This window comes from Castanea sativa, chromosome 11 (genome assembly GCF_040712315.1).
Source record: "Castanea sativa cultivar Marrone di Chiusa Pesio chromosome 11, ASM4071231v1".
NCBI classification, from domain to species: Eukaryota; Viridiplantae; Streptophyta; class Magnoliopsida; order Fagales; family Fagaceae; genus Castanea; species Castanea sativa.
The window spans coordinates 47,896,902-47,923,066 of NC_134023.1; the positions used below are offsets into that span (position 1 = coordinate 47,896,902).

The 26,165-nt window shown below is 38.5% G+C and overlaps 4 protein-coding genes and 1 long non-coding RNA gene across 5 annotated transcripts; 2 read left to right on the forward strand and 3 right to left on the reverse strand.

Moving 5' to 3' along the window:
- Nucleotides 1-380: 380 nt before the first annotated feature.
- Nucleotides 381-1,860, reverse strand: LOC142617532 (uncharacterized). The gene is made up of 3 exons (XR_012840987.1): nt 1,714-1,860; nt 1,162-1,495; nt 381-1,072 (listed from the first exon to the last, which is right to left on the reverse strand). It is a non-coding gene; the product is annotated as an uncharacterized LOC142617532 (long non-coding RNA).
- Nucleotides 1,861-2,750: 890 nt separating this feature from the next.
- Nucleotides 2,751-4,236, forward strand: LOC142616614 (serine/threonine-protein phosphatase 7 long form homolog). Its single transcript, XM_075789431.1, has 5 exons — nt 2,751-2,764; nt 2,871-2,982; nt 3,085-3,848; nt 4,020-4,108; nt 4,217-4,236. Exons 1-5 carry the CDS (start codon nt 2,751-2,753, stop codon nt 4,234-4,236), a joined length of 999 nt encoding a protein of 332 aa, XP_075645546.1.
- Nucleotides 4,237-5,687: 1,451 nt separating this feature from the next.
- On the forward strand, nt 5,688-6,884 carry LOC142616615 (putative RNA-dependent RNA polymerase 5). Its single transcript, XM_075789432.1, has 5 exons — nt 5,688-5,853; nt 5,943-6,102; nt 6,190-6,277; nt 6,411-6,515; nt 6,801-6,884. The coding sequence occupies exons 1-5, from the start codon at nt 5,688-5,690 to the stop codon at nt 6,882-6,884; spliced, it is 603 nt and encodes a 200-aa protein (XP_075645547.1).
- A 3,211-nt stretch (nt 6,885-10,095) lies between these two features.
- On the reverse strand, nt 10,096-14,600 carry LOC142616616 (uncharacterized). The gene is made up of 6 exons (XM_075789433.1): nt 14,330-14,600; nt 13,363-14,215; nt 12,953-13,272; nt 12,746-12,867; nt 10,268-10,357; nt 10,096-10,167 (listed from the first exon to the last, which is right to left on the reverse strand). Exons 1-6 carry the CDS (start codon nt 14,598-14,600, stop codon nt 10,096-10,098), a joined length of 1,728 nt encoding a protein of 575 aa, XP_075645548.1.
- A 7,971-nt stretch (nt 14,601-22,571) lies between these two features.
- Nucleotides 22,572-24,176, reverse strand: LOC142616617 (uncharacterized). Its single transcript, XM_075789434.1, has 4 exons — nt 23,815-24,176; nt 23,250-23,767; nt 22,975-23,180; nt 22,572-22,883 (listed from the first exon to the last, which is right to left on the reverse strand). Exons 1-4 carry the CDS (start codon nt 24,174-24,176, stop codon nt 22,572-22,574), a joined length of 1,398 nt encoding a protein of 465 aa, XP_075645549.1.
- Nucleotides 24,177-26,165: the final 1,989 nt, after the last annotated feature.

The following is a 26,165-nucleotide window of genomic DNA, read 5'->3' on the forward strand; positions in this document are numbered from 1 at the left end:
AGCTGTCACTCACTCAGTCTCCACTCTCAAGCACTCTCTCCACTTTCAAGCACTCTCTCCACTCTCACTCAGTTCTCAGGTATGTTTTTCTTAATTGTGTGATTTTTTCTTAGTGGTTTTTGTTCGAAAATTATGATTGAACTGATTGTCGAATAGAGAGTAATATGATCTTCACAAATTTCTGTTCACATGTTTGATACATGAAATAATATGATTGCTCTTCAAGACTGATATTGTGGTAGATTTCTATTCAATTTATTTCTCTATTTTTATCGCTTCTTGAATCAGGCTGTGATGATGATAATTATTACGGTCACATTCGTTATGACAATAATATCCATTTCTGAACATGGGGTCAGTTTCCTGTTCACACAATTACCATTGAAAAGAAATAATGAAGTCCATTGATTTTTAATATGGCTACTATATTCACCAAAGAAGTTAAGATGTATCTAAAGCATAGTCCAGGGCAGCTAAAGCTCATCAATGCTTTCATGAATCAGACCAACAGGTTATAGCATTCATGATTTACAACTTTAAAGTAAACTACAGTAAGTAGATATTAGGAAAATGTATATTCCACTATATTGCTACTTTGGAGCTGCAGAAGGGCCGTAAGCTTAGTCCTTCGCATCTGCAATGCCCCCTGGTGTTATCTGAAATACGTGCTTCTGTTAAGACAAACTTGTCGGGCACTGAAAAGTAGTTTTTAACTGTTGATATGGAAGACACAGAATTCCTGATTTTAGGATAACTTATCATGATGTCCGTTTTTAATTGATCTTCTGGGATTCCACTTTTCTCTCTCATGACCAGACGGTCACAATTACAGGGTTGATTTTCCATGAAAGTTGATTCAGTCAATCGAAAATTTAAAAGGTTGAATTATAGCACTAGTGAAAAGGATATAGCTTCAGCCTCGGGTAGATTCTGCATTATTTGCCTTCTTATTATTGTTCTTCTGTGGGTTCTTGGGTGCTTGTCTAGTAGACTTCATAGCAGCTTCACCCCTTGCTTTGCCTCTCATTTTCTTTCTTAACTCCTCTGACTAAGCATCACTTTTCTCAAGCTCCTAAATAACATAAAACTAAACAGTCAAGAAACAGAAAGACACAAAAATAAATAAATCATCACAAGGAATTGTTAATTTTTCAGTCATACATCGAGTTGCCCATCCAAAGCAGCAAGATCTTTCCTCCAAAAGGACTTTGGAGTTTCCTTTCTCAAATCATCAACCTCCTTATTGAGCTTATCCCTTTCAGCATCATGGCTGGCTTCTCTTTGCCAGTGATCATCCAGGGTCTCATCATTATCTATTTTTGAATAATCTAAATGTTCATGATCTTCCCCTAACAGAAACCTCTGCTGCATGATGTAAGTGAATTGATCCATCTGATCTTGCATCTCTGTGGCAGATAAAGTTTCTCTCTCATTGTGTTGTTCTGCAGTGGAGTGGGCACCATTGGTTGCATCATCCCGATGATCCCGAGCCCATCTATAAGTGAGAAGGCAAAATCTCGAAATGTCAGTCAGAATCAAACTACTGGTTATGTTTATAACAATTGACACCTACTAGGTGTATTAGGTTACTAAAGAATTCAAAACACAAAATATATCATTCAATGTAACACATCAAAATTTGGCAAGTTTACTTAGGTACAGCAAGACAATTTAAATTATAAATAATCTATACACAGAACATCTAGGACCCACCAAGTAGAACTAGTGTCATACTTCATTACTTCTGACGGCCTGAGAGTAATTTTATTTGTTAACATCTTCGAAATTTAGGTAAAGAAGGGCCAATCAAGGCATGGAGGGGTTCACTAAGGAATGAGTAATTTATTCACATTTCTTTTGGTTAATTAAATAATTGAATTTCATGGACTGGAATTGAAATAGAACCAACCAATTTGACTCAATTTAATAAACAAATATTACTGGATAAGCTTTTATCCAACTCAGATCTTGTTCTGACCTGTTGCCAACTCAGATCTTATCTTAACTAGTATCATCTCCACAATTAATGAAATGCTACAGACTGTATTTCACTCTTACAATACACTACAAAGGAAACTTCCTACTAAATTATGGAGGGAGGGTTAATTTATAAATTGAAGTACATATATATTGATAGACGTAACTACTAAAGTTCATAATCATGCTTCGGGTTGCATGAATCCATAAATTTGTTAACTCATTTGGATAGTACAAGTATAGACTACTTGACTAGTTCTCTCTCTTTAATAATGTCATGGACATAGCCAACTAACATTGCAATAGTAAATTTAAACAAACTTAAGGGTTTATATCTTATAAAGAAAATCTGATAGCCCTATAAGCCTGAGGCCCTGTATGTTGAATAGACAAGAACTGGTGTTATCAGAATTAGTTTGTGATGGAGCACTAGAAAAACAAAGTCAACTATTTGCTATGTTTCTCTATTCTAGACAATGACAGAATGAAGGAAGACTAGTAATTGTTATGGCTAAGAACCCATAGTGTGCCCCATTTTTCCCAACAACATTCTGAATTTAAGTAACTATGATTTAAACACAAAAATCCTCAAAAACAACATTGCCTCAAATCTATACCCTTTCAGAAATCCACAGTATAAGTAGCAACTTAGACAGCAAGAAAATAAAATTTCATAATTAATTGAAAAAAAAAATAGTAAGAAGACAATGAATAATTATATGGTACTTAGATTTTTTCAATAAAATATAGGAACAACTTCCATTTAATTAAGAATGATTGATTCATTGTAAAAATTAAAATCAATTCCAAGTGCAGCACCAATTAATATTCATTTGTTTTTCTTTTTGTTTTCAATGTCTATTACGTGCTAATTGCTTATCATTATTGTGCAGTAGGGCTGCTGCAAATGCTGGACAGATTGACCACGCACAGCCTGGCCCCATTGACCAGTCGGTGTTGACGTTGCAGGCCAACCATCGGTCAGAAGCTATTTGGAATGGGCAGGTAAAGCACAACACTAAATATTTAACGAATTGCATGTATTTGATTCATACAATGTACACGCACTTGCTGTCATATATTAATCCATGGTTTTGTTCTGTGCAGGATCCAGGGTCCCTTAAATGCCGTGTCCGCACTGAAGAGTTCTCCGACCGAGAGCCAATGGTGGACGACCGAGTCGTTGACATCATTAAGGCACTTGGTTTGGAGGGACTCCTCAGGACCTCGGGTAGAGAGATTGACCACGGCCTGATAACGGCCTTAGTGGAGCGATGGCGGCAGGAGACTCACACCTTCCACATGCCACATGGTGAGGTCACCATCACATTGCAAGATGTGGAGGTTCTTCTCGGGCTTCCTGTTGACGGCGAGGTCATTACAGGGAGCACGCAAAAAGAATGGGAGAATGTGTGTGACGAATTCCTTGGCTTCCAACCTGTAAATAATCAGAGAAAGGAACTTCATGGCCAGAGGATTCTCATCCAACGGCTTTTGGAAGCTGTTGCCAATCCATTGCCGCCTAATGCCACAGAGGATCAGTTGCATAAGTACGCACGATGCTACATCCTAGTGCTACTAGGGGACACAATCTTCATGGACAAATCCGGCGATAGGGTGCATCTAATGTGGGTGCAGCAGTTGGAAGACCTTCGCAACCCACGAAGGTATAGCTGGGGAAGTGCTTGCCTTGCATGGTTGTACCAAGAGTTATGCAGGGCAAGCGATAAGAAAGCTAATCAGATTGGTGGGTGTTTGCTGTTAGTCCAGTATTGGGCATGGGCCAGGTTCCCATATTTGTGCCCGACAGTCACTAATGGCATGCCAGTGGATGCTTATGGTCCTCCAGTTCGTGGTTCACTGTCCCTGAAGTAAGTTTCTACCTCATACACGTCATGTAACTTCAATTTATTTATTTTAAAAGCTTCTAGGAATTATTTAAGTCTATATTAAACAATTTGAAATAGAGGTTATACACTATAATTTTGTGTCAAATTTCCTAAATTATATCGGTTAATATGCTCCCTTGTTCTGGGTTGTAGGTGGTTGTGTCCCAAACAAGAAAAACAGGCCCGCCCACATCTTTCTGGACAGGTACCGCTAGCAAATAGCTTCAATGTTGCCAGGCCAGGTATGAAAATGCCTTATTTAATATGTTTAGGAACAAGATATAGGTTTGGTGAACTTTGACATATAAACATTGTCGCCTAATGTGTTGCTTGTTTTTTGGCTGTCGTAGGTGGTGTGGCAGCCGTATGAAGCTGAATTCGAGGACCTTCCGCCGTGGTGCGTTGCAGGGAGGGCCGTGTGGACGGCAACGGTGCCACTTGTATGTTTCCACCTAGTAGAGAAACATACACCGGATCGTGTCGTTCGTCAATTCGGGATGATCCAAGAATTCCCCGTAATGTTGACACCGATACAGCGCTTCATGCCATTGATTTGAGGGGGAAGGTTGGCGTTGATTGGATGCGGAAACGTGCTGCGCATATTACAGAGTGGGGTAATCGCCTTCAACAGCGTTGTGAGGCAGTGCTTGGTGATATGCCTCCACAACACGAGTACTTCGGTTGGTACAAAAGGGTAACTCGGAGGTTCATTAATGTCCTCGGTGCTAGATTGATTATAATGGTAACTTTTCTATCTGTTGAATTTTTAATTAGCATTTTGTCTACTCTATAACTTGCAATTATTACTACCAGAACCAATTCGAAACCAATGTTTATTTTATTATCGATTGAATTACTAATATACCTGGTATTGCATTACTAATATACCTGGTTTTTTCATGTCAGATTGAAGGATATGCCCGTTTGTTGAGGCGTCACCCAGTGGGCACCGAGGACCACAAGGACATTACTGATGTGCTAAATGCAGTGCAGGAGATTGGCTGTGTACAACCTCCTATCCCTGAGGCCCCGAATGAGGAGGCAGCTACTCCTGCGGCAGCGCCTACTCAAAGCCCAAGCACAAGCAGAGCTCTTGTCGGACGTGGGTCTCGTTCGTCTGTTGCTACCCCGAGAGTTGTCCCTACCCCCGATCCCCACCCATCCACCCCAAATCCATCCCCTCACCCATCCCACATCCATCCCCTAGCCCCACCATCCCCTCACCCATCCCACATCCATCCTCTAGCCCCACCACCATCCCTTCACCCACTCCACATCCATGTCCTGGGTCTGACATCCGTCCACCCACCCCACGGTCATTTCCTGAGCTGTCACCCATTCCTTCCTTCGACCTGGGTCTTGATCTAACCCCTCCTGACATGCACCCGCAGCCACCCTCCCACAGTACATCCACTGGCCCTTCTTCGGGCATTGACCCACCCCATGTTCACGTTGAGCAGCCTGTTGGGTTACCTGCAGAGGCAGGAGGTCGGCCGAAACGCATAGCAAAGGCACCTCCTTGTGGGACAGGAGGGCACAAACATGGACACAATGCTGGGCCTGAGGCATCTGACGAAAGACATGCAAGACCTCCTCCTCATTATACGCGACGGCGTAAGGTTCCAAAAAGGTAATTAGACACTGAACTGAGACACAGATTTCTATGTTATATAGGCACATACTTCATATATTTGTCTTATGTTTATTATTGGTTGTGTTTCTGTGTTGTGTGTGTATGGCAGGGAATGACGTGTGGAGGATGTGCAGCTAGTGTGAAAAGAATTCTAGAAAGTACAATTGATTTGTAAGCAACTTTGACACATGTATAACTTTTCCACAATTACTGTGGTTTTGTTTGACAAGCTCTTTTCCCTTGAGGCAAGATTCAAATGGATAGTTCTTGCTGCCTTCATTCAAGTTCTTTTACATTCATCATCCAATATAGTTCATGCTTCTTACATCATTCAAGTTAATCGTTTTGTTGCCAGTGACATGTTAACCAATAGAACATGTGTCTTTTCAATTTTGACTTGTTAAAAGATCTAGTGTAATTTATGTTTTCTTTATATTGATTAGTGTTTAAGGATGGAGGCAAAGAAGGAAAGAAAAAAGACCCAACTTCTTCATTTGTCAAGTGTTTTTTCATTCGTATGGAGTCAATTGAAAAGGTTTATGAAGCAAGGTCTTCATTCATGCATGCACATCGATTGCCTAGTGTGGCCAATTATATGGCTAGGTATGTTGACAATCCAATGAGTCTTTTGAGAGCCATATCTAAGAATTTTTTATAATGATTTGAAAGTTACTTTTACTGTGAAGTCAGGTTTTCTCTGATCTTGTCCAAGACTACAAAGGTAGAAGTTGATTTAGCATCTGTTAATATCCAAACAATTGAAGATGTACTTTGCATGGTATGATCTTAGAATTATCTTTTCAATGAAATTTCTTGTCTACTATGAATCTGGTTAAATTCAAATTTTTTTTCTTATCCATTTCTCTTCAATATGCATTTTTTTCCCTTTTTCCTCTATGGGTTAACTGCAGGATCGAGATGGTAAAGTTGTCTATGAAAAACCTGAGAAACCTTGTATACATACAGATGGAACTGGTTTCATATATGAGGATTTAGCTTTGATTTGCCGTAATAATGTACAAGGGATGAAAATGTTGAGGTTTGTGATTTTAGATATGTTTCCTTGTAAGTAGACTAAAGATTAAAATAATGAATCGAAAAATTAGTTTCTTCGAACTGATCTCAGTTTGTTAAGTTTCTGTTTCTGTGAGTTAAATGATTTGAACTCATGTCATGGTCCGACTGGATGTTTTGTATTTCATTGTCTTTTTATCTTATGTATTTTTTTATAAAACGAATGTCTTTTAATCTTCTGTGTACATAACTTATCATTTGATTAATGGTCTCTTTAATAATGTCAGACAAATCCCAGAATTGTTGAACTTGAAAGTAATCTTTTGGCAATGCAACGGCAAGAATCTAAAGCTCAAGAACCAGTATGTTGATCAAAAACTGGTGTTTCCTTCTCTTTTTGAGCCTTTACTAGTGTGTGTGTGTTTATTTTGGGTTTGGAATTCATTCCCATTTCAATTATTATTTGTGTTAGCATTCTTATGGTTCACTGGCAGAATATTGGTGACATAAGAAATGGTCGAAGAACAAAAGTACCCATATTTGACTTGGAGACTGGTGCTCGGAGTGGCTTCAAGGAACTTGAAGTTTCTGAAGATTGTGGAGTGGTATGTTATCAAACTCATTGTAGATTGTTCACAGTAGTGGTATCTTAATGTTACTCTGTGTGTGTGTGTGTGTGTGTGTGTGTTTGTTAGTGCAGTTCATTGTGTGAGTTGGCATGAATATCATAAGGGATTCAGTTTATCAGGAGCTTAAGGCTGCCTGTCTAAGCTACCTTATCTGACTTGAAGGTTTATGTTCATCAGATAAAGATAAGAACTTTTATTTTTATTTTAAACTACTAATGCGTAAAGATAGAGATGACAAGAAAGGAAGGGTGCAAGTTTTTCTTCAAAGCCTTTTGACATTAAAAGAAGAGAGAAGAGAAATTGACTGTATTGGAGCACCGAATGGTCTTCCTTGCTTCTTGATCATGAAAGATACAAAAAAATATAAAAAGGAAGCAGAGAACAGCAGAAAGACTGAAAGAAAAGGCAGGCAAGAGATAGTGATAAGAGTGCAGAAGTAAATAGGGAAGTTAAAGGGGCAAGTAGTTTCCGTTCTGGAATCAACATTACCATATTAACACCCACCCCACATGATTCAAAATGTAAAATATGATTTTTTTTTCTTATTCACTTGTGGTCCCATATCAGATAGCTTTCAAGGATTTGTGAATTTTGTGGTTTCTCCTTGTCAATATAGTTGCTTCCAATTTCCTGTGCTTCTGATTAATTGTGTACACGTTAGTATATGAAGAAGCTATCTGAGGGTGTGAAGAAGGCATAAAATGTCCTTGAGGAAGATAGTTTTGCTTTGTACTTTTCTAGCCATAATATTGCTGGTCAAACAATTTTTCTGCAGGAGAATCATTGTCTAATACGTGTCACAGTTTTCAGTTTTGGTATGGATATTTGATATTGCTTAAATTGAAATCCTTAAGTAGAAGTTTAAAAATTATGGAGTTATGCTAGTTTATCTTGTTTTGATTTCTCTTTCAACAAGAAAATCTTATTTGTTTAATTTGAACAGATCATTTTTGAAGGGGTTTATGCATTGCATCCTGATATCCGAAAATCACTTTGACTTTTGGGGGAAATAAAATCATGTTAGCTCTGGACCAATCTTTGACAGTAACACACTTCACTTTTTAGTACTAATTTGTGAGTTTTGAGAGCTGAATTTGCTGCTACACCATGTTGCAGCTCAAAATTCGAAATGACTTTGATCCTGTGCTTTCCCCTGAGAGCTCATTGTTTGTATTGAAGAGTAATAAGCAAGTAAGTGTTTGTTTTTGTATTGTTTTTGGGTGGCTTGACCTTAGTATTGTTTGCCCCTGACAGGCTTCTGTTGTTTCCAATCAACAACAGGTGGCTTATCAAGATATTTTGAAGATTCTTGATGCAGAAAAGTTTTGCAGTTCTGTTCAGAATTTTATTGACATATATTTGAGGATTCCTGGAATTCCCACTAATGGGCAGTTGACAGAGAGCGACTGCATAAGGGTCAGAATATGTGAGGGCAGATTTGCGTTGCTTATTCGGGAGGTTTGTAGTGAGATAAATTTATAAGAGATGTATTGGGCAAGCTTGTGGATTTAGACTCTAGAAGGCGTGGGAAGAAGCTCAACAAGAAGCAGGTTCTCGCAGGTCAGAATATGATTAACAAGAAGCTCAACAAAGAATGCAATCAAAACTTATAGTTTCCTGCATTGCATACCTTTATTCACAGGTTCTGTCGAAGTCAGAATTGCAGTTTCTCGCTTTGCTTCCCACCCTAAGGCCTAAAGTCAGGGTTATTGCCGAGTGCGGAAACTGGTAGGCTATCCATACCTATAAGTCGTTTGTTTTGCATGTACAAAGGTGGTGTTTTGGCCAAATTAAACCAAAGCCTATCCTCAACAACACTTGAGTTCTGGACTTTCTGCAATAGTTATTTGCTACAGTCTTCCTACACCTTAACCAGAGAATATTATGTTAACTTCCTAATCTATGTGCAGGAGAAAGGTTGTGTGGAAGCCACTCAAAGAAATTGCAGGACTAACAGCAAATGAGAGAGCATGATAGCACAAGTCAACAAAATGGAAGTCAACACCTTTCCTATGCCGAGCTTTAGTCTGATCATCCCAGCTGAAGGCCTCAAAAGCTGTACTGCAGGGGTGAAACAAAGTCAGAAAAATATTAACCGAGTACAGGAAATAAGCAAGTCCTCACAAATTATTTACCAAGTACTATATTCTTGTTGAACTAATGTTGTCAGAAATACGAGGATGTTTACCAAGTACAAATTATTCTTGTTTCTTAAACAAGGATATTATGCAAGTAATAAGCCACACGCAAGTGGCTGTGGGGTTTGTAATACTGCTTACGTAGCAAAAAGTTATAACACATTGTGAAGTCAGGTTATATGAAAATCTAATAATAAGATTAAAAGATAATAGATTTAACTTTTGTGAGACATTTTTACCATGTAGACAACCTCCATTGCACAATAAAAGATATATATCCAAATCATGAAAAAGAATATATGGGTTGTTACCACAAAAGCATCAATTTAAATTACAAGCTATGTTGCAGTGAAAATATATATCTATATTTCTTGAATAATCAATCATCAACCCTGTTAGTCTACATGGTAGCAATAGCAGAGTAAAACTCATCTAAAATCATTGCAGAATTGATTATTTGTGTACACAAATAACTAATTACACTACCATTTGTTCCATGGGAAAAGATTGAGAGAGCATAAAATTAGAAAACTTCATTCTAATCAATAACTGTACATCATCCCTCCAATTAATGTAGTATTTTGCATTGTGCTGGATCCATCCACTATACAATCTATAGGTAGATAGGTAGAAGTACTACTGTCAATCTCCTTTAATTTAATCTACTAGTTGTTCTTTTCCCCTTTAAAAATACATTTACAAATCAAAATTAGAACTTCTATTTGTAAAAAAAGTGGGAGAGAGGGGTGGGGGGGATGTCATGTATCTAAATAGCCCAAATTTAGTGTTGTGATCTCAATAGGGAGTTATTAGACCTACGCTTTCATGTTTTGGGCAAGCTTCAGGTTGAAAATCTGATCATTCTCACCCCATAAGAGATGTATCTTCTGCAAAAATATGCAAGTGCTACAAGGCTATAATTTCTGGGGAAAAAAAAAAAAAACACTAACAAAATGCAAGTACATATAAACATTAGATCTAAAATACCTGGGGAAAATTGGGAACCTTGGTATCCTTGTTGCTAATGACTAAGCCTTCTAGGAGTTCACCTATCTCCTTCCTGTTGGTGAACATCACCTGAAATGCATAAAAAAAAATACTCGCTAACAAATTTTTATTTGGGAATTTCATACTTCGATATTTTGTAATTGTCATACTTCATTGTTATCTGGAGTCTTGGCAATAAAAGTTTAAGTGTGAACAACCATATATTCTACAAATTCCATTTTTTTTAAGGTGCATAAATTATTTTTTTCCTATAATTCTTTTTTAAACAATTTTCAAGGTGTTGAGAAAACCTTTTTATTTTTGAACACTCTTTTGACATGCACCAGATTCCACATCACCTCCATTTCTTTACATAGAATTTCGCAGAATTTCGTTACATCATCTTTTTATAGTTCTGCGATTAAAAAAAAATTAAAAAAATAAGTTACATAAATCGAGTATTAAACACTCGATTTACATTGTAAATCGAGTGTTAGAAACTCGAGTTATATGCAGTACTCGACCTCCCTACCAGCGAGTCCGCCAGGCAGAGAGTTCAAAAATATTTACGATTAAATGCCACTGGGGAAAATTCCCAGTGGAAATCGAGTCTCTGACACTCGATTTCTATCTCAGTGGTATTTTCGTAAATAAGTCGTATACAAATCGAGTATTAGACACTCGATTTCCATCAGTGGAACTCGAGTTCCCTACCAGCGAGTACGCCAGGCAGAGAGTTGAAAAATATTTACGGGCAATTGCCACTGGAAAAATTCCCAGTGGAAATCGAGTCTCTGACACTCGATTTCAATCTCAGTGGTATTTTCGTAAATAAGTTGTATACAAATCGAGTTTTTGTAACTCGATTTGCACTAGAAATCGAGTTTTACAGACTCGATTTCTACTGGGTTGTTTTTTTTTTGTTAGTCTTCCTAGGCAAGCAGCCAAGGCCAAGGCAGCCCCCACGGGCGAGCTGCCAAGGCCAAGGCCCACGTAGCCAAGGCCAAGGCAGCCATGGGCGTGCTGCCAAGGCCAAGGTAGCCCTCATGGGCACGCTGCCAAGGCTAAGGCATGCACAAGGCCAAGGCAGCCAGGCCCTAGGCAGCCCCCATGTGCATGCAGCAGCCAAGGCCAAGGCGCATGGCGTGCAGCCGAGGCCAAGGCAGCCCCTATGGGCGTGCTGCCAAGGCCAAGGCAGGGCATGCAGCCAAGGCCAAGGCAGCCCCCATGGGCGTGCTGCCAAGGCCAAGGTAGCCCCCATGGGCACGCTGCGCACGCCATGCGCCTTGGCCTTGGCTGCTGCATGTACACGGGGCCGCCTGGGGCCCGGCCTCGGGGCAGCCCTACGGGCGTGCCGCCAAGGCCAAGGTAGCCCCCATGGGTACGTTGCCAAGGCCAAGGCATGCACAAGGCCAAGGCAGCCAGGCCCTAGGCAGCCCCCATGTGCATGCAGCAGCCAAGGCTAACGCGCATGGCGTGCAGCCGAGGCCAAGGCAGCCCCTATGGGCGTGCTGCCAAGGCCAAGGTAGGGCATGCAGCCAAGGCCAAGGTAGCCCCCATGGGCGTGCTGCCAAGGCCAAGGTAGCCCCCATGGGCACGCTGCGCCTGCCATGCGCCTTGGCCTTGGCTGCTGCATGCACATGGGGGCTGCCTAGGGCCTTTCTGCCTTGGCAGCCCCCATGGGCGTGCTGCCAAGGCCAAGGCCAGGGCATGCAGCCAAGGCCAAGGCAGCCCCCATGGGCGTGCTGCCAAGGCCAAGGTAGCCCCCATGGGCACGCTGCCAAGGCCAAGGCATGCACAAGGCCAAGGCAGCCAGGCCCTAGGCAGCCCCCATGTGCATGCAGCAGCCAAGGCCAAGGCGCATAGCGTGCAGCCGAGGCCAAGGCAGCCCCCATGGGCGTGCTGCCAAGGCCAAGGCAGGGCATGCAGCCAAGGCCAAGGCAGCCCCCATGGGCGTGCTGCCAAGGCCAAGGCATGGGCACGCAGCAGCTAAGGCCAAGGCACGCAGCCAAGGCCTTGGCATGCCCTGCAGCAGTATACCAGAAATTTTTTTCCCTTCCCCCCTGCAACTGTAAACCAAATCCAGAACACATCACATGGGCAATGTATACAAACATTAATTGAAGAGTACATTGAATGCAAGAAATTTGATTAAAATAGTTACTGGGCATGGGCAGTATAGTTGCCCTCTTAGCTACAGACCATACAAATTTAACCAGAGTACATCCGGCATACAATTTGATAACTAGCTATCGTTGCTTCAAACAAGGCCCCTGTGGTTGAACTTGCTAAAGTAAGTGCTACTAATGCCAAAGTAGTACGGTTGCTGGCATTATAGGCAAAAGCTGCACAACGCAACTAATGTAACGAGTACAATGGATAGCTACTACTTCAATTACAACAACATTCAGTAATAAACAAAATAACAACTAAATCGATACAACCCATGTTACATAGTTGCCTAACACTTGTCCATACTGATACAACATGGTCGCGTAGCACTTGTCCATACCGAAGATAACTACAACTCCCACGTATAATGCCATTCCAAAATCGAGCCTCCGCTCGCCTGAAAAACATTAAAATGCAGTTGTTAGTTCCTAAATGCGAAGAACAAAAACCAAATAAGATTCTGAGCATATTATATCAAAACAACAAAGGCACTTGCCTAGTTTGTAGCACTACCGCCTGTCGAAGCCCCACGGGAACCGCTTGTCGAACCCCCAAGGGAATTGGGACATCTTCTGCGGTTATGCCCCTCTTCATGACACACTCCGCATCGCTGCCTCGGTTGAATCTCCCTCAAGTCCGAATCTGGGTTCCGGCTTCCCCGTTTTCGCCGTACCCCATCCATTTCATTTCTTATTCTTGACTTCACAGGGCAACCTTTGGCCCGCAACAGACTTGGGTCAGGCACCCACCGTGGTCCGCGAACGTCCCTCCACAATGACTCTGACGTTGGCACCACAAATTGATGTGAATATGTGTGAATGGCGTTCTCCAAACTGTAACATGGGTCAATATAGCTGGTCGCATTGAGATGCAATTGTTGCAAAACTTTAATTGCATGTGAACAAGGGATCTTAATGTTTTGCCACTTTCCACAACCACATGTTCTAGCAAATACGCGCACTTCATGATTGTGGTTTCCCCCTCCACCTCTATGGTCGTTGTACGGGGTAACCACTTGATATACACCAGTTTCATGATTAAATTCCCGCACAGTGTGTCCTGAAGTTTTCTGCAAATTTGTGTTATAGATCCCCATTGCATAATCACTCCACACCTTACCTTGAGAGCGATCAGAAGTAATTTGTTTATGTCGATCATGGAAATATGCAATAAGTTTGCACCAAGTGAACTCAACCATTGCAGCAATGGGCAAACCGCGGGCACCTTTAAGTACCCCATTAAAGCACTCAGAGATATTGGTTGTCATTGCCCCGTAACGTCTTCCACCATCATGTGACTGGGTCCATTTCTCCACATCCTCACTCATTAGATATGTGTATGGCATATAGCGTTCAAGATGGGGATCATCAGGGTCTACCCTCCTCAGTGCATTAATCTCGACATCCTTAATAGTTTGCATTATGGACTTAAATTTAGCGTCATGAGTCACATATCCAGCTTTCAAGGCCAATGCCTTTAGAGTCGGGTCATCAAAGTGTGTGTTGAAGTTGCTAGCAACATGTCGAAGGCAATATCGGTGATGTACCTGTAACTTTCCATCATCACCTAAAGGCCACTCTGCAATGGCGCATTTGATACCTTTATGTCGGTCAGAAATAATGCAAATGCCCTCGTTAGGTATCACATGCCCTATCGAATTCCTAAGACACTCTAAAAACCACCCCCAACTAGCCCCTGACTCCTTGTCCACAACAGCAAAGGCGAGAGGCAAAACCTTTTGGTTAGCATCCATTACCATTGCAATCATCAACACCCCTCAATATTTACCATACAAATGAGTCCCATCAATACTGATCACTGACCTGCAATATCTAAATGCAGCAATGCATGGAGCGAATGCCCAAAATACATAGCGCAGTAACGTAGTACCATCTATGGGGCTAGGTATGGTCCAATAGCTGTACTGGGTACCCGAATCCTGATCCAAGTATGCCAACAACAACTTTCGCAACCTTTGGTAAGACTCCTCCCGATCTCCAAATATCTTAGCAATTGCCTTTTGTTTTGCATCCCATACCTTATAGTAAGAGAGCTTATGATTATACTTAGTATCTATGTGGCCCCAGAGCTCATCAATACGAGCAGTGTGATTTTCTCGCAATTTCCCCACAATTTCTGATGCAACAAAATTAGAATCCATCATTTTACCGTCTCTTTGCAGGCCAAAGGGTATACAACTGTGTGGACCCACATAAGACGTGACAATCCACAGACCATTTAATTTAGCCTTCATGAATGCCCCAACGTACCACTTGCAGTTGGTGTCAATGCACGCGGCGCACAATTTAGTTTTGGTCGACCTCCGGATTATAAAATTTCTATTATCCTTTGCTGCGTATATTATCAATGCACGCTTCACCGCCTCTTTATTTGCAAAAGTCAACCCTTTATTAAAATGCATCCCATCTTCCCAAGTAGAAACAAATGGTATTTGAAGACGTGAAGGATCAACCATATTTTTCCAAGTATTTGCGGAGAATGACTCGGCAGGAGGTGTGTAGGTAGTGGTCGTATTTGTAACATGCTGGACACCAATATCATCGTCCGCATCACCTTCATCATGGCACTCCATATTTTCCTCTTCAAAATTGGAAGCAAGTTCATGGTCATCCACATCCTTCTCAAAGTCGCCTCGCTCAATCCTCTCTTCGTACTCATCCATATCATCGAGATTTTCATCATTATTCACAAAATGATCTTCGTCCTCCACCCCTAAATATGTCTCTTGAGGTTGAAGTGTTTCACTAGTATTGGCAGCATAATCTTGAGATGGGAATGTGTAACCTCCCATTGTAGTGCATCCATCGTCTAATTGCAAAGATGTAGTTGTTTGTTGCTGCAACTCCTCGACATCAACTTCCGCGAGCGGCTCGGAACTTACGTACAACTCAGCAGCATTTACTTGGGGCATTTTATGGATTCTATTAAACATGACCTTTACATGTTTATCTTCTTTGATCGCCATGTACTTGTAATTTATCCGCTCATGGAGGACTTCTTGTGGGTAACGATAAATAATATTTATGTCATAACAAGTAGGGCTCAAACTCAGTTCTTTCATTATTTTCATCTTCAAATCATTCAATGTCTTCAACTTACGACGTATCATCATGTAATAGCATTCGATACTCGGCCCTTGAAATGCGAATCCGTCAATCTGTTCAGGATTGAAAAGGGGACCACCGTAGTATACATTTATGTCAATATTCTTCAGAGATTGTGAACCTATTAGTCAAGGGTAATATGTTAGTGACATATTTTAACACAATTACAAAACATTTTTATGTACTCAAAGTAGGAAAATTACAACTTCTTACATCCAACACACCCCACATTTGCATATACTCACTCCACATCACATACAAACACACTCAATCATTATTATTTCATACTCAAACAAATAAAAAAACTAAAGACAACACTTACCCCCACTACAAAATTTCAAATCATTCTAACAAAAAGATAATAACAAATATTAAACCAAACAACAACAAAAATAGCCATGATAAAAGCCTAACAATACAAATATATATCTTAAATATTTCTTACTTCTTATAAAAAAAAAAATAAAAAAAAAGCCTAGCATATATACACTAACTTGTTACATCATATGCATCTACAAACCCCACATTAACATATATACTCCATCATTACCATTTGTTTCTAAACAAAAGACAAAATTCATTAATCATACGCAAATTTAAAAAAAAAAAAAAAACTAAATGCACAAATATTCAAATCATTCTATAAAAAATATAAAGAAAAATTACAAACCAAACAAAAAAACTAATGATACGTACCCATAAAAAACCTAACATTACATATATGTAACTAACAATTACCCATAAAAAAACCCTAACATTACATCTATGTAACTAACAACTATTCAAAAAAAAAAAAAAAACTAACAACTAGAGAGAGTGTATAAAAACCTTACTTGACATGAGAATGTGTAAATGGAGGGTGAGTTTGATTTGAAGTTTTCTATGAGAGTGAGAGAGAGAGAGAGTGACAGAGGAAGAGAGAGCTGCTGGGTTTTTAGGTGTGGCAAACGGCAGAACCCAGAAAATAGGTATGGTATGATAAAAAGAAGCTGCCCTAACCACGTGGCAGAAAGGAGACCAACCATTGAAAATCGAGTCTCTGAGACTCGATTTTCCTTTATAAAAACCGAGTCTATGAGACTCGATTTCTACTTGGAGTTCCCGTTCATCCAACTGGCAGCATATAATAGTATTTAATTCTTCGCATATAAATCGACTCTCTAAGAGTCGATTTCCAGGTGGCCGCCACGTGGAAAAGCGCCACATCAGATCTGATCAAAACATGTAAATCGGGTATGTAAGAGTCGATTTATAGGCTGAAAATCGACTCTATAAGAGTCGAGATGTTAGTATTACAAATTCTTCCAAACAAGTGCTTACTAACTATATTCTTCAACCGTTAGGGCTAATGGGCCATTTTCTCCTTAAAGGAGTGCTAAAAAGTTAAAAATATTAAAAAAACATTTGTAAGAGAAAGTGGAGTCTTTTGGGTAAATATTGCTAAAAGTGAAGTTTTTTGGGGTTATAGTCATTGTTCCAAGTTATTTGGGAAAATGAGGAGAGAGTGAATTTCGGCAACAGTGTTGCCGAAATTCTAAGAAAAGTATGAGAGAGAAAATGGAAAATGAGGAGAGAGAAATTTTGAAATTTCAGCAACACTATTGCCGAAATTCCTTCTGCCCAGCCCTGCCCGTTCAGTGAGTGCCCATGCGCGAGTGCCCAAAAGGGAAAAAAAAAAAGGTTTGTGGCAATCCCATTGTCGAAAATGGAGGGAAAAGGAAAAAAAAAAAAAAATTATGGCAATGGAATTGCCGAAATAGGGGAGAAAGGAAAAAAAAAAAAAAGAATGGTGGCCATGTAGTACCGAAATAGGGAAGGAAAAAAAAAGAAAAGAAAGGAATTGTGGCAAAGGTATTGCCGAAATAGGGGGAAAGAAAAAAAAAGAAAAAGAATTATGGCAATAGGATTGCTGAAATAGGGGAAAAGAGAGAGAGAGAAAAAAAAAGAATTATGGCAATGCGATTGCTGAAATAGGGGGGAAAGAAAAAAAAAAAGAATTATGGCAATAGGATTGCCGAAATAGGGGGGAAAGAAAAAAAAAGAATGGTGGCCATGTAGTGCCGAAATAGGGAAGAAAAAAAAAATTATGGCAATGGGATTGCCGAAATAGGGGGGAAAGAAAAAAAAAAGGAATTGTGGTAATGGTATTGCCAAAATAGGGGGAAAGGGAAAAAAAAAAAGAATTATGGCAATGGGATTGCCGAAATAGGTAGGAAAAAAAAAAGGAATGGTGGCAATGGTATTGCTGAAATAGGGGGGAAAAAGAGGAAAAAAAAAGGAATTGTGGCAATGGTATTGCCGAAAATGTGAAAAAAATTATATAAAAAAAAAAGAAAACCAATTGTGGCAATGACATTGCCGAAATAGAAGGATTCTTATCTGCTTAGACAAATTCAAGTAGTACATAAATTCTACCACTTGAAAGTTATAGAAAAAAATTTATATTGATGTGACTCAAACGATACTTGAATAAAATTTTGCTAAGATTCTTTGCTGAGATTCTTTGCTAAGAATCAAACTTTGCTAAGAATCAAAATAGACTTGAAGAAGAATCTCTGCAAAAAATATAATTGATGTAACAAAAAGACCGGGGCTCAGTTAGCCTCCGTGACAAATGAATTTTTTTTGTTTTTTATTTCACATCTTTGTAATAAAAGGCAAGCCCTTCCTTCTCATAAAACACTTCTATTTTTCATCTCTGCTTGAAGTTTTCTTACAAAACACTTCTATCTGATTGTTCAGTTTTTCTTCAGTTTTGCTTCAGTGTACACAATTGTAAGTTTTGGGTTAATGTAAGTTTTTTTGCTTTTTGCTTCAGCGATTATGATTATTGTTGTTGTTGTTTTTATTCAAATTTTAGATTAATAAATTTTTTATGGTTAGGACTACAAATATTTTTAGTATTGTTGTTATTTTGTGTTTATTTATTATTATCTAATTGTGTTTTTCTTTTTTGCAAGTATCACTCTATAATTCTTACTCTTTCAGTTGGTATCACAATTATCGTAACCATCTCAACTCTCTATCTAATTAAATTTATGTATATGTTTTGTTAATTTTGAAATTATTTAATATTATTTATTGTTATTATTATTAGTAGTATATGACCATAAAAATTGTAATAAATTGTATTATTGTGATCTTTTTATAGTCAATTTTACTTTGTTATTATCAGTTATTACATCATTACTTGGAAAAAAAATATATTGCATAATATGTTTGTTGATTTATAATAAAGATATTTATGTGTATTTTTTTTATTTAGTACAATAAATTGTTCATTTGTGTTTCATTTTCTTTAAAGTTTAGTTGACATAAAAATTAATTATATGCTTTATGTATGGTTATATTAATGTTATTATATTTTATTGTTGTTCTTTTGTTCTTAGAAGATATTTATGATTATCTGATTATGTTTTTTTTTTTCTTTCTTTCTTTTCTTGCAAGCATCACTCTATAATTCTTACATTCCTTCACTTCGTATCACAATTGTAGTAAGCTTCTCAGCCTCTAATTTAATTGGAAATTATTTGCTTAGTTTGTAATTTTTTATCTAGATGATTTGTAAAAAATATACTTTCAGATATTGTAATTTTTTAATCTCAGTATTTATATATTAAAGATACTGTGAAAACGCATCTTCAGATATGGTTTAACTCATTGTAGCATTTAATGTATGATATATTTGAACCTGGGTCATTCGATCATTCTCTGCCAACCCAACAACAATATCACATTTCTAATGATGCAATGGAAGGAAATGTACGTTGCGAGATCCAAATTTATTAATATCCTAATAATATCTATAATTATTCAATTTACATGAAAATAATTTCAACATTAGCAATATAACATTATACATTTTTAAAAAAAATTCAGGTTTCTACGTTACGAGTGCGACCCCAACGGTTTGCACCCCCCCGGCAGTTAGGCGAGCGTATCACCCCATATTTGCATCAATGTAGACTATACCATGTTACCCGCCTACCACATATAGATATTGACTGGAGTCTTATCACTTCTTTGGTGGAGCGGTGTCAATCTGAAACCCATACATTTCACCTACCAAATTGTAAAATGTCAATCACTCTGCAAGATATAGCAATCATTACAGGATTGCCTATTGATGGCAATGCAGTGTGCGGGCCCACTAATATGGAATGGGGACTAGTTTGTCAGAATTTACTTGGAGTGACATCACCTGAAACTGCATTGACATATGGTAGCCTTAAAATAACATGGGTTAGGAATACATTCTTAAACCTACTAGAGGGTGCCAATGTTGTAACAACCCAACAGTATGCTAGGGCATACATGTTCCAGGTCTTGGCTTTATAATTTGGAAATAAGAGCCAAAATAAATTGCATTGCTGCTTTCTCAAGCTATTCGTAGACTTTGGTGTAGCTGGGCAATATAGCTGGGGTAGTGCCACACTTACTTTCCTTTATAAAGAGTTGTGTACTGCTTCTATTAAAAAAACCACGGAGGTTGCAGATCCTGTTTTCATATTACAATTATGGGCATGGGAGCATCTTCCATATCTGACCCCAATTCCAATAATTCCAATAAATTTAAATGGTGACGACCCATACGGTTGCAGGTATAATATTTACTTTCTATTTCTATACAATATTGTATACTGTAGCGTTTATCCTTGATACTTCCAAACCCTAAAATCAGTGGCAATCATTAATTGTGTATAGGAGGGATACCAGGAGAACTTTTACTCACACACCAACGCATGTTCTATATGTGTACCGTTCTAATCACAACACATATAATAAGGATCATGTAATATATGTTGTCACAATGCATCAATGGTTAATTTACTAGTTATATTATTGTCTTGATCGATTATAACATAGTTATTGTAATTGAAATCGCAGGTTATTTGGACACCATATGATAATTATTTGCATCCATGGTGTTTTGTAGGAAAACATATATGGCTTACAACAGCGCCATTATTATGTTTCCACATTGTTGAGTATTACCATCCAGAGAGAGTCATGAGACAATTTGGATTGTTGCAAAGATGTCCAAATTGGCCTATTAACAATTTTGATAAATCTGTGCATTGTGTAAAGTTGACAGGAAAGGCTGATGTTGATTGGTGTAGGCATCATGCACATTACTACCGACTTTGGAACGAGCAAGCTCAAAATATAGTTGGGGATGAAAATTTCCATCTAGATGTGGACTACACAACATGGTACCACCAACATGGCCACTTATTTATGACACCAGAAGCGGCTGCCCATATGTACCAGGTTATTATTTTAGCATTTTCAATAATACTGCACTAATAATTTTTTTTTCTTTTTATGTGGCAGCAAACGGAAATTAATAATATGTTAACTTCGGCTGTTGCAAACCAAGGGAGGGCTGACCTGACTGCACAACAAGTCCTTCCGGCAATAGTAGAGGGCCTTACTTGAGTGAAGTTATCGATGAAAGCAGATATTTCCTCCGTCCCTACTGAAAGGGTGACACACTTTGGGCGACGACAGAGGCACCAAGGAAGATAGGGTAGACAACGTAGAAATGATGAAGCTGGACCATCCACGTCTACCCAAGCTGGACCATCCACCTCTACCCAAGCTGGGCCATCCACATCTGCCCATAATGAGCCTACCACCTTCAATGAGTATAATCCAATTAATGTCAACGAGTATTGTATGTCTTTATATCAACAAATTGGATTATCCACTTCCATAGGACAAGGATTAGAGGGTTTGTTTAGTTATGACCACTATCCCCAGTCTAGTTCAATACCTCCCTCTTATCATCCATCGCCACCTCCATACTATTCTGGGCAATACAATTATGGCCAAGATAGCCAGTTTAGTTATGAACAACCTTCCCAACCATCCCCTCATGTTGGTGATTTCTGCACACCACCAAATACATGGACATGTGCTCCGAACTCTGAGGAAGAGGCATCTGTAATAGACTCTGAGAAAGATGCCTCAGATGAGAATAGTGGGGAAGATGCAAAAGATGCAGAAGATATGGAGGTGTCATCAGATAATGAAAGTGATGAGGGTGGTAATTATCAAACAGATTTTGATATTAAAACACAGCCAAGGCGCATGGGGAATAGTCCTGTGCAAGCACGAAGGTACCCTCAACGAGTAAATAGGCATCCTCCACGTTGTGGAACACAACAAAAACTTCATGTACCCCATCGTGGAAATCACTGATCAATTATTAAAAATATATTAAAGTATTATCGTTGTTTATGCATCATTGTAGCAAAAAATATTATGCCTAGATAGTATATATATCACGTTTTACTACTAACTGTAAGATCTTTGCAAAAATAAGAAATGTGTACACATATTTGGTATTTGAAATTAGTGCCCAATTAATTTAATCATACATCTATTTAATATAATTTTCCAATCCACAACCTCTCTTCCAAACCCTTGTAAAAGTGTCAAAGAAAAATAAAACTTTCACCGTCTAATTTTCGTCCAAATTTATAGCAGTAATTTGTGAGTTAATTTCGGCCTTCAAAAAATGTGAATTTCAAAAAACTCAAAACATAAAAGTTGTAGATATTTAAGTCACGGTTCCAGCTCATCTAGTCTTAAGTCAATTGGAATTTTGAGGAGAGAGATACGTCTAAAATACTGATTAGTGCTCAAATATGATTTTTCCTCTTTAGATTGTGGCCCTTTGATTTATTTCCTTATTTGAAGTTTTCAGACATGGTAAAGGACCCAAGCACTCCATTAAAGTATATATTTGAAGGTGTTATCGAACCCCTAAACTATAATACGCAATATATATACACACACACACACATGCACACACAAAAATAAAAATAAAAATAAACATACGCCCCAATCAAACTTGCAGTGATAGAAAACATTGTAGCATATGGAATTAGTACCAACTTGTTCTATCAAATAATACAAACTAACAATATGGTCTAACTCCTAAAAAAAAAAAAAAAACAGTCCAACCAATCTACTGAAGTAGATTGAATACTTATGTTGGGTCATTCAGTTTGGCCACTAGTGGAGTCAGCCACAGTTCGAGTGGGGCATGTTCTTCTGTTATGGTATTCTTGCATACAGAGGCTGCACAGTGGCCTTGGTTGATGCTCTGTCCCTAAATCCATTTCATTTAGAAGCCGAGTTGATCTTGGTCGACCATTTGCATGCCGCAAGTTCACATTAGGATACAAGACCGGGAAATCAGGCTCATTCCAATGTACACTGTCTGGAACCATGCCAAAATCTAGGTGCATAACAAGCAACTTGTTCTTCCAAACAGTAGTAGCGGTCGATATATCGCATTGCAGAGATGCCTTGATATTTACACACGGTAATGACATGTGAGCATGGAATCTTATAAACTTGCCATTTTTGACAAGTACAAGTGCTCTCCCTCAAATTTACCTCATGACGATAATTACCCCTATAAGCAGAGTAAGGGTTTATTGGTGTTCTGACTTCAAATAGACCATCTTCATGACTAAACACAGTAACTGAATGCTTTGGTGCCTTTTTTTCCCATTTATTGAATTTATTCTTTGCATAGGCTGTAATGCATTCACTGGCTGCAATCTCTGTGCGTGCCTTAGTATACTGATCGGCAAAGTAGGCTATACATCAATGGTATGTAAGCTTGACTAACGCAGTTATGGGCAGATTTCTAGCACTCTTTAGAACACCATTGAAGCTTTCAGACAAAGTTGTGGTCATTGCCCCATAACGATGTCCACCATCGTGTGATAATGTCCATTTATGCACTGGTAATTTCCTTAAATACTTATCACCATCTGCATTTAATTGAGTAATTCTATCCCTTGTTATTTGATACTTTCGTAGCTGATTCTCCATGCCTGCCCACATTACCATAGCCTTCAAGTTTTTATTCCCAATTTTTTGATTGAAATTGCTAGCTACATGGCGAAGGCAAAAACGATGATGCGAACGTGTCGATTCACATATAACCCGTATCGCTGACATTATACCAGGGTGGCGATCATATATGACACATAACTCATCTCGATTAGTGACATTATTCTGAATACAACGCAAAAACCAATACCAGCTATCATCAGATTCCTCATCCACAATGGCAAAGGCAAGTGGAAAAAGTCTATTGTCACCATCCCAAGTTGATGCAATCAATAACTTACCTCTATACTTACCATATAGGAAAGTTCCATCTATACTAATCACTGGCCTACAATGTTGAAAACCTTCAATTGATGGACTAAAAGCCCAGAATACTCTTTCGAATATGGCACAGTAGCAGGTACCGTTCTCCAAATAACCCTGCTGCCCGGGTTTGAATCAGTCAAAGCTTTCAACCGTTTTGGCAATAATTGGTAAGATTTGTCCCAATCACCAAATGCTCTACCAATTGCCTTCTGTTTCGCCTCCCACACCTTAAAATAAGAAGGCCAGTATTCGTACTTATTGTAAAGACTCTGTTGAAGCGAAGAAATCCTTATGTTTGGATCATCTTTGACAATATCCCTCAAATCTTTCTCAATAATATGAATGTCTAATTGCTCGTGATCTTGTGTGAGCGTGGACTCCGTACATGTGTGTGGACCATTGTATTTCCTAACCTCAAAGAACCCATGCATAGCCCGGAAGCATGCTCAAAGATGCCAAGAACAATTTTTGCAACGTACAGACCAACATGCTGGATCTGACTCTTTTACACTAAATGTTTGGTTTCTCTTGATGTGATATTGTTTAACAGCAGCTTGTAGTTCATCCTTATCAGCAAAAGGAAATCCCACATAAAACTCTTGGGTAGGGTCCCAAGTACTCTGAATGGGCTTTTCAAATGGTGGGGTTGAATCAATCATATTATCCCACGTGTTCTGTGAAAAGCTCAGCGATGAAGGTTGATGGAACGCCATTGTTGGACTGCTTTCATGATTAGGTTCATTGGGAAGCTCCTGTTCATCTCCAACATCATCAAGGACCTCGTCGTTATCAAGTTGGTTATTACTATCCATGGCCCACATCCTTTCTGATAATGTATGGACTGCATTTTCAGTAGTAGCAGCTATGCGGTGTGTATCATTGGGATCATTAGCAGCTCTCTGAGTGGCGGTTTGGTCATACTGAGCTTCAAACTCTGGTGCAACATGCTCAGTTAGGTTATCATAGTTAACATCATTGGTGTTCATTGGCCGATAAGGAGCATGTTGGTCCTCAGTTGCAACATGGGTATATGGAGCATGATAGTCAGCACCACCAATGTTGATTGGGGAACGAGCCACATCTTCAGAATAATGACCAGTATGAGTGGCATATGGATCATGAAAGTGCCCTCCATGTGAATAACTGAATGGTGCACTCAGTCCTTCGTTGCCCTATCGAATGGGAAAAACATCTTGGTGGCTTCTTATGGGCTCCACACCCACGTACAACTCTGCACCTGCAAAGCCATATTGGCAGTCTAACATATCAAATATTGCATTGACACCATTATCATCTTCTACCAAAACTTGTTGGTAATTCACAGGATGTGGATGACATTGAAAATGAAATTTATACCAAATAGTAAGTTTTGAATCTTTTCTGTTTATATGAAGCGTGGATGCTACTCTATCACATAGATCTTCAAATGTCACACCTCTGCTTAATGAAAGCATAGAAGGAGGTGGCCCTTGGAAATAAACCCCATTTTCGCCATGTTTAATTATTCCACCAGAATGGATGAAAAAAATGAACAACTTTTCTGTCATTCACACTAAAATATAAAAGTAGTATTAATATATTAACACTACACAACCATTAAAATGCAATACAAGAAGGTAATCTATTAAAAATATTCAATGTTTAAATAGCTAGAGTTAAGAGAATTCTATTAAAGAGGATTGATTCACTGATAATTTATTATTGTCTATCATAGTAGTTAAAATTATTTAGAATGATCTGTTATGGTTACGTAAATTATTTTATGTTTCTCTTCATTTTGCTTCTTCTAAAATAAGACAGATTATATTTCTCATGCATCATTACGATAATAGATAAATATTTATAATATCGTATAATTTTTGTTATTATTATTATAACTAAAACTTAGATTTTTGATTTAGGGGCATATACTAACCTTATTTTTTTGGGGGTTTTCTTATAGCATACATGTATATTTTAGGCTAACAAAGTAAGAATTTTTTTAAGAAAAATTTATGTCAAGTTTGAAATTTATTTTTGCTATATGAAATTTTAGGCAAGACCCATAATTTAAAACATATCATACAAATCAATTATTGTTGCAAAACACATAATACAAAAACAAGATTTTCATGAACAAATAATTTAACAAAAACAAAATTTTCATGCTTAGCTATGCCCCTAAAACATATCAACATGAATATTATAAAAAGAAAAGTAACTACTTAAAGAGATGTAACTCACCTTGTAAAATGATAACCACGGATAGGTATTTGCAAGTGTTGTTCCTTATAGTTGTTTGTAGAATGTATGGCACGCATGGATTGAAAATGGTTGATAGAATTATGAGGGGAATAAGAGTGAAGAAGAAGGCTGATATAATTTTAAGGGGGAAAAGAGTGGAAAATAAGAAACGTGAAAACTAAAGTAATATTAGTGTT

Excerpts from the sequence above, each read along its gene's own strand:
- LOC142616616 (XM_075789433.1), bottom strand. The coding sequence starts at position 14,600 with ATGGATTCTAATTTTGTTGCATCAGAAATTGTGGGGAAATTGCGAGAA. Across the intron at positions 13,273-13,362 it reads ACATGTGGTTGTGGAAAGTG|TTTGGAGAACGCCATTCACA; the intron begins GCAAAACATTAA and ends CCCATGTTACAG. Across the intron at positions 10,358-12,745 it reads TACGCGACCATGTTGTATCA|GTGATGTTCACCAACAGGAA; the intron begins GTATGGACAAGT and ends TATGCATTTCAG.
- LOC142616615 (XM_075789432.1), top strand. The coding sequence starts at position 5,688 with ATGTATAACTTTTCCACAATTACTGTGGTTTTGTTTGACAAGCTCTTT. Across the intron at positions 6,103-6,189 it reads GTGGCCAATTATATGGCTAG|GTTTTCTCTGATCTTGTCCA; the intron begins GTATGTTGACAA and ends CTGTGAAGTCAG. Across the intron at positions 6,516-6,800 it reads CTTTGATTTGCCGTAATAAT|ACAAATCCCAGAATTGTTGA; the intron begins GTACAAGGGATG and ends TAATAATGTCAG.
- LOC142616617 (XM_075789434.1), bottom strand. The coding sequence starts at position 24,176 with ATGCATGGGTTCTTTGAGGTTAGGAAATACAATGGTCCACACACATGT. Across the intron at positions 23,768-23,814 it reads ACTGTGCCATATTCGAAAGA|GCCAGTGATTAGTATAGATG; the intron begins GTATTCTGGGCT and ends TCAACATTGTAG. Across the intron at positions 23,181-23,249 it reads TTTGTCTGAAAGCTTCAATG|CCTACTTTGCCGATCAGTAT; the intron begins GTGTTCTAAAGA and ends ATTGATGTATAG.
- LOC142616614 (XM_075789431.1), top strand. Across the intron at positions 2,983-3,084 it reads AAGCTATTTGGAATGGGCAG|GATCCAGGGTCCCTTAAATG; the intron begins GTAAAGCACAAC and ends TGTTCTGTGCAG. Across the intron at positions 3,849-4,019 it reads CGTGGTTCACTGTCCCTGAA|GTGGTTGTGTCCCAAACAAG; the intron begins GTAAGTTTCTAC and ends TCTGGGTTGTAG.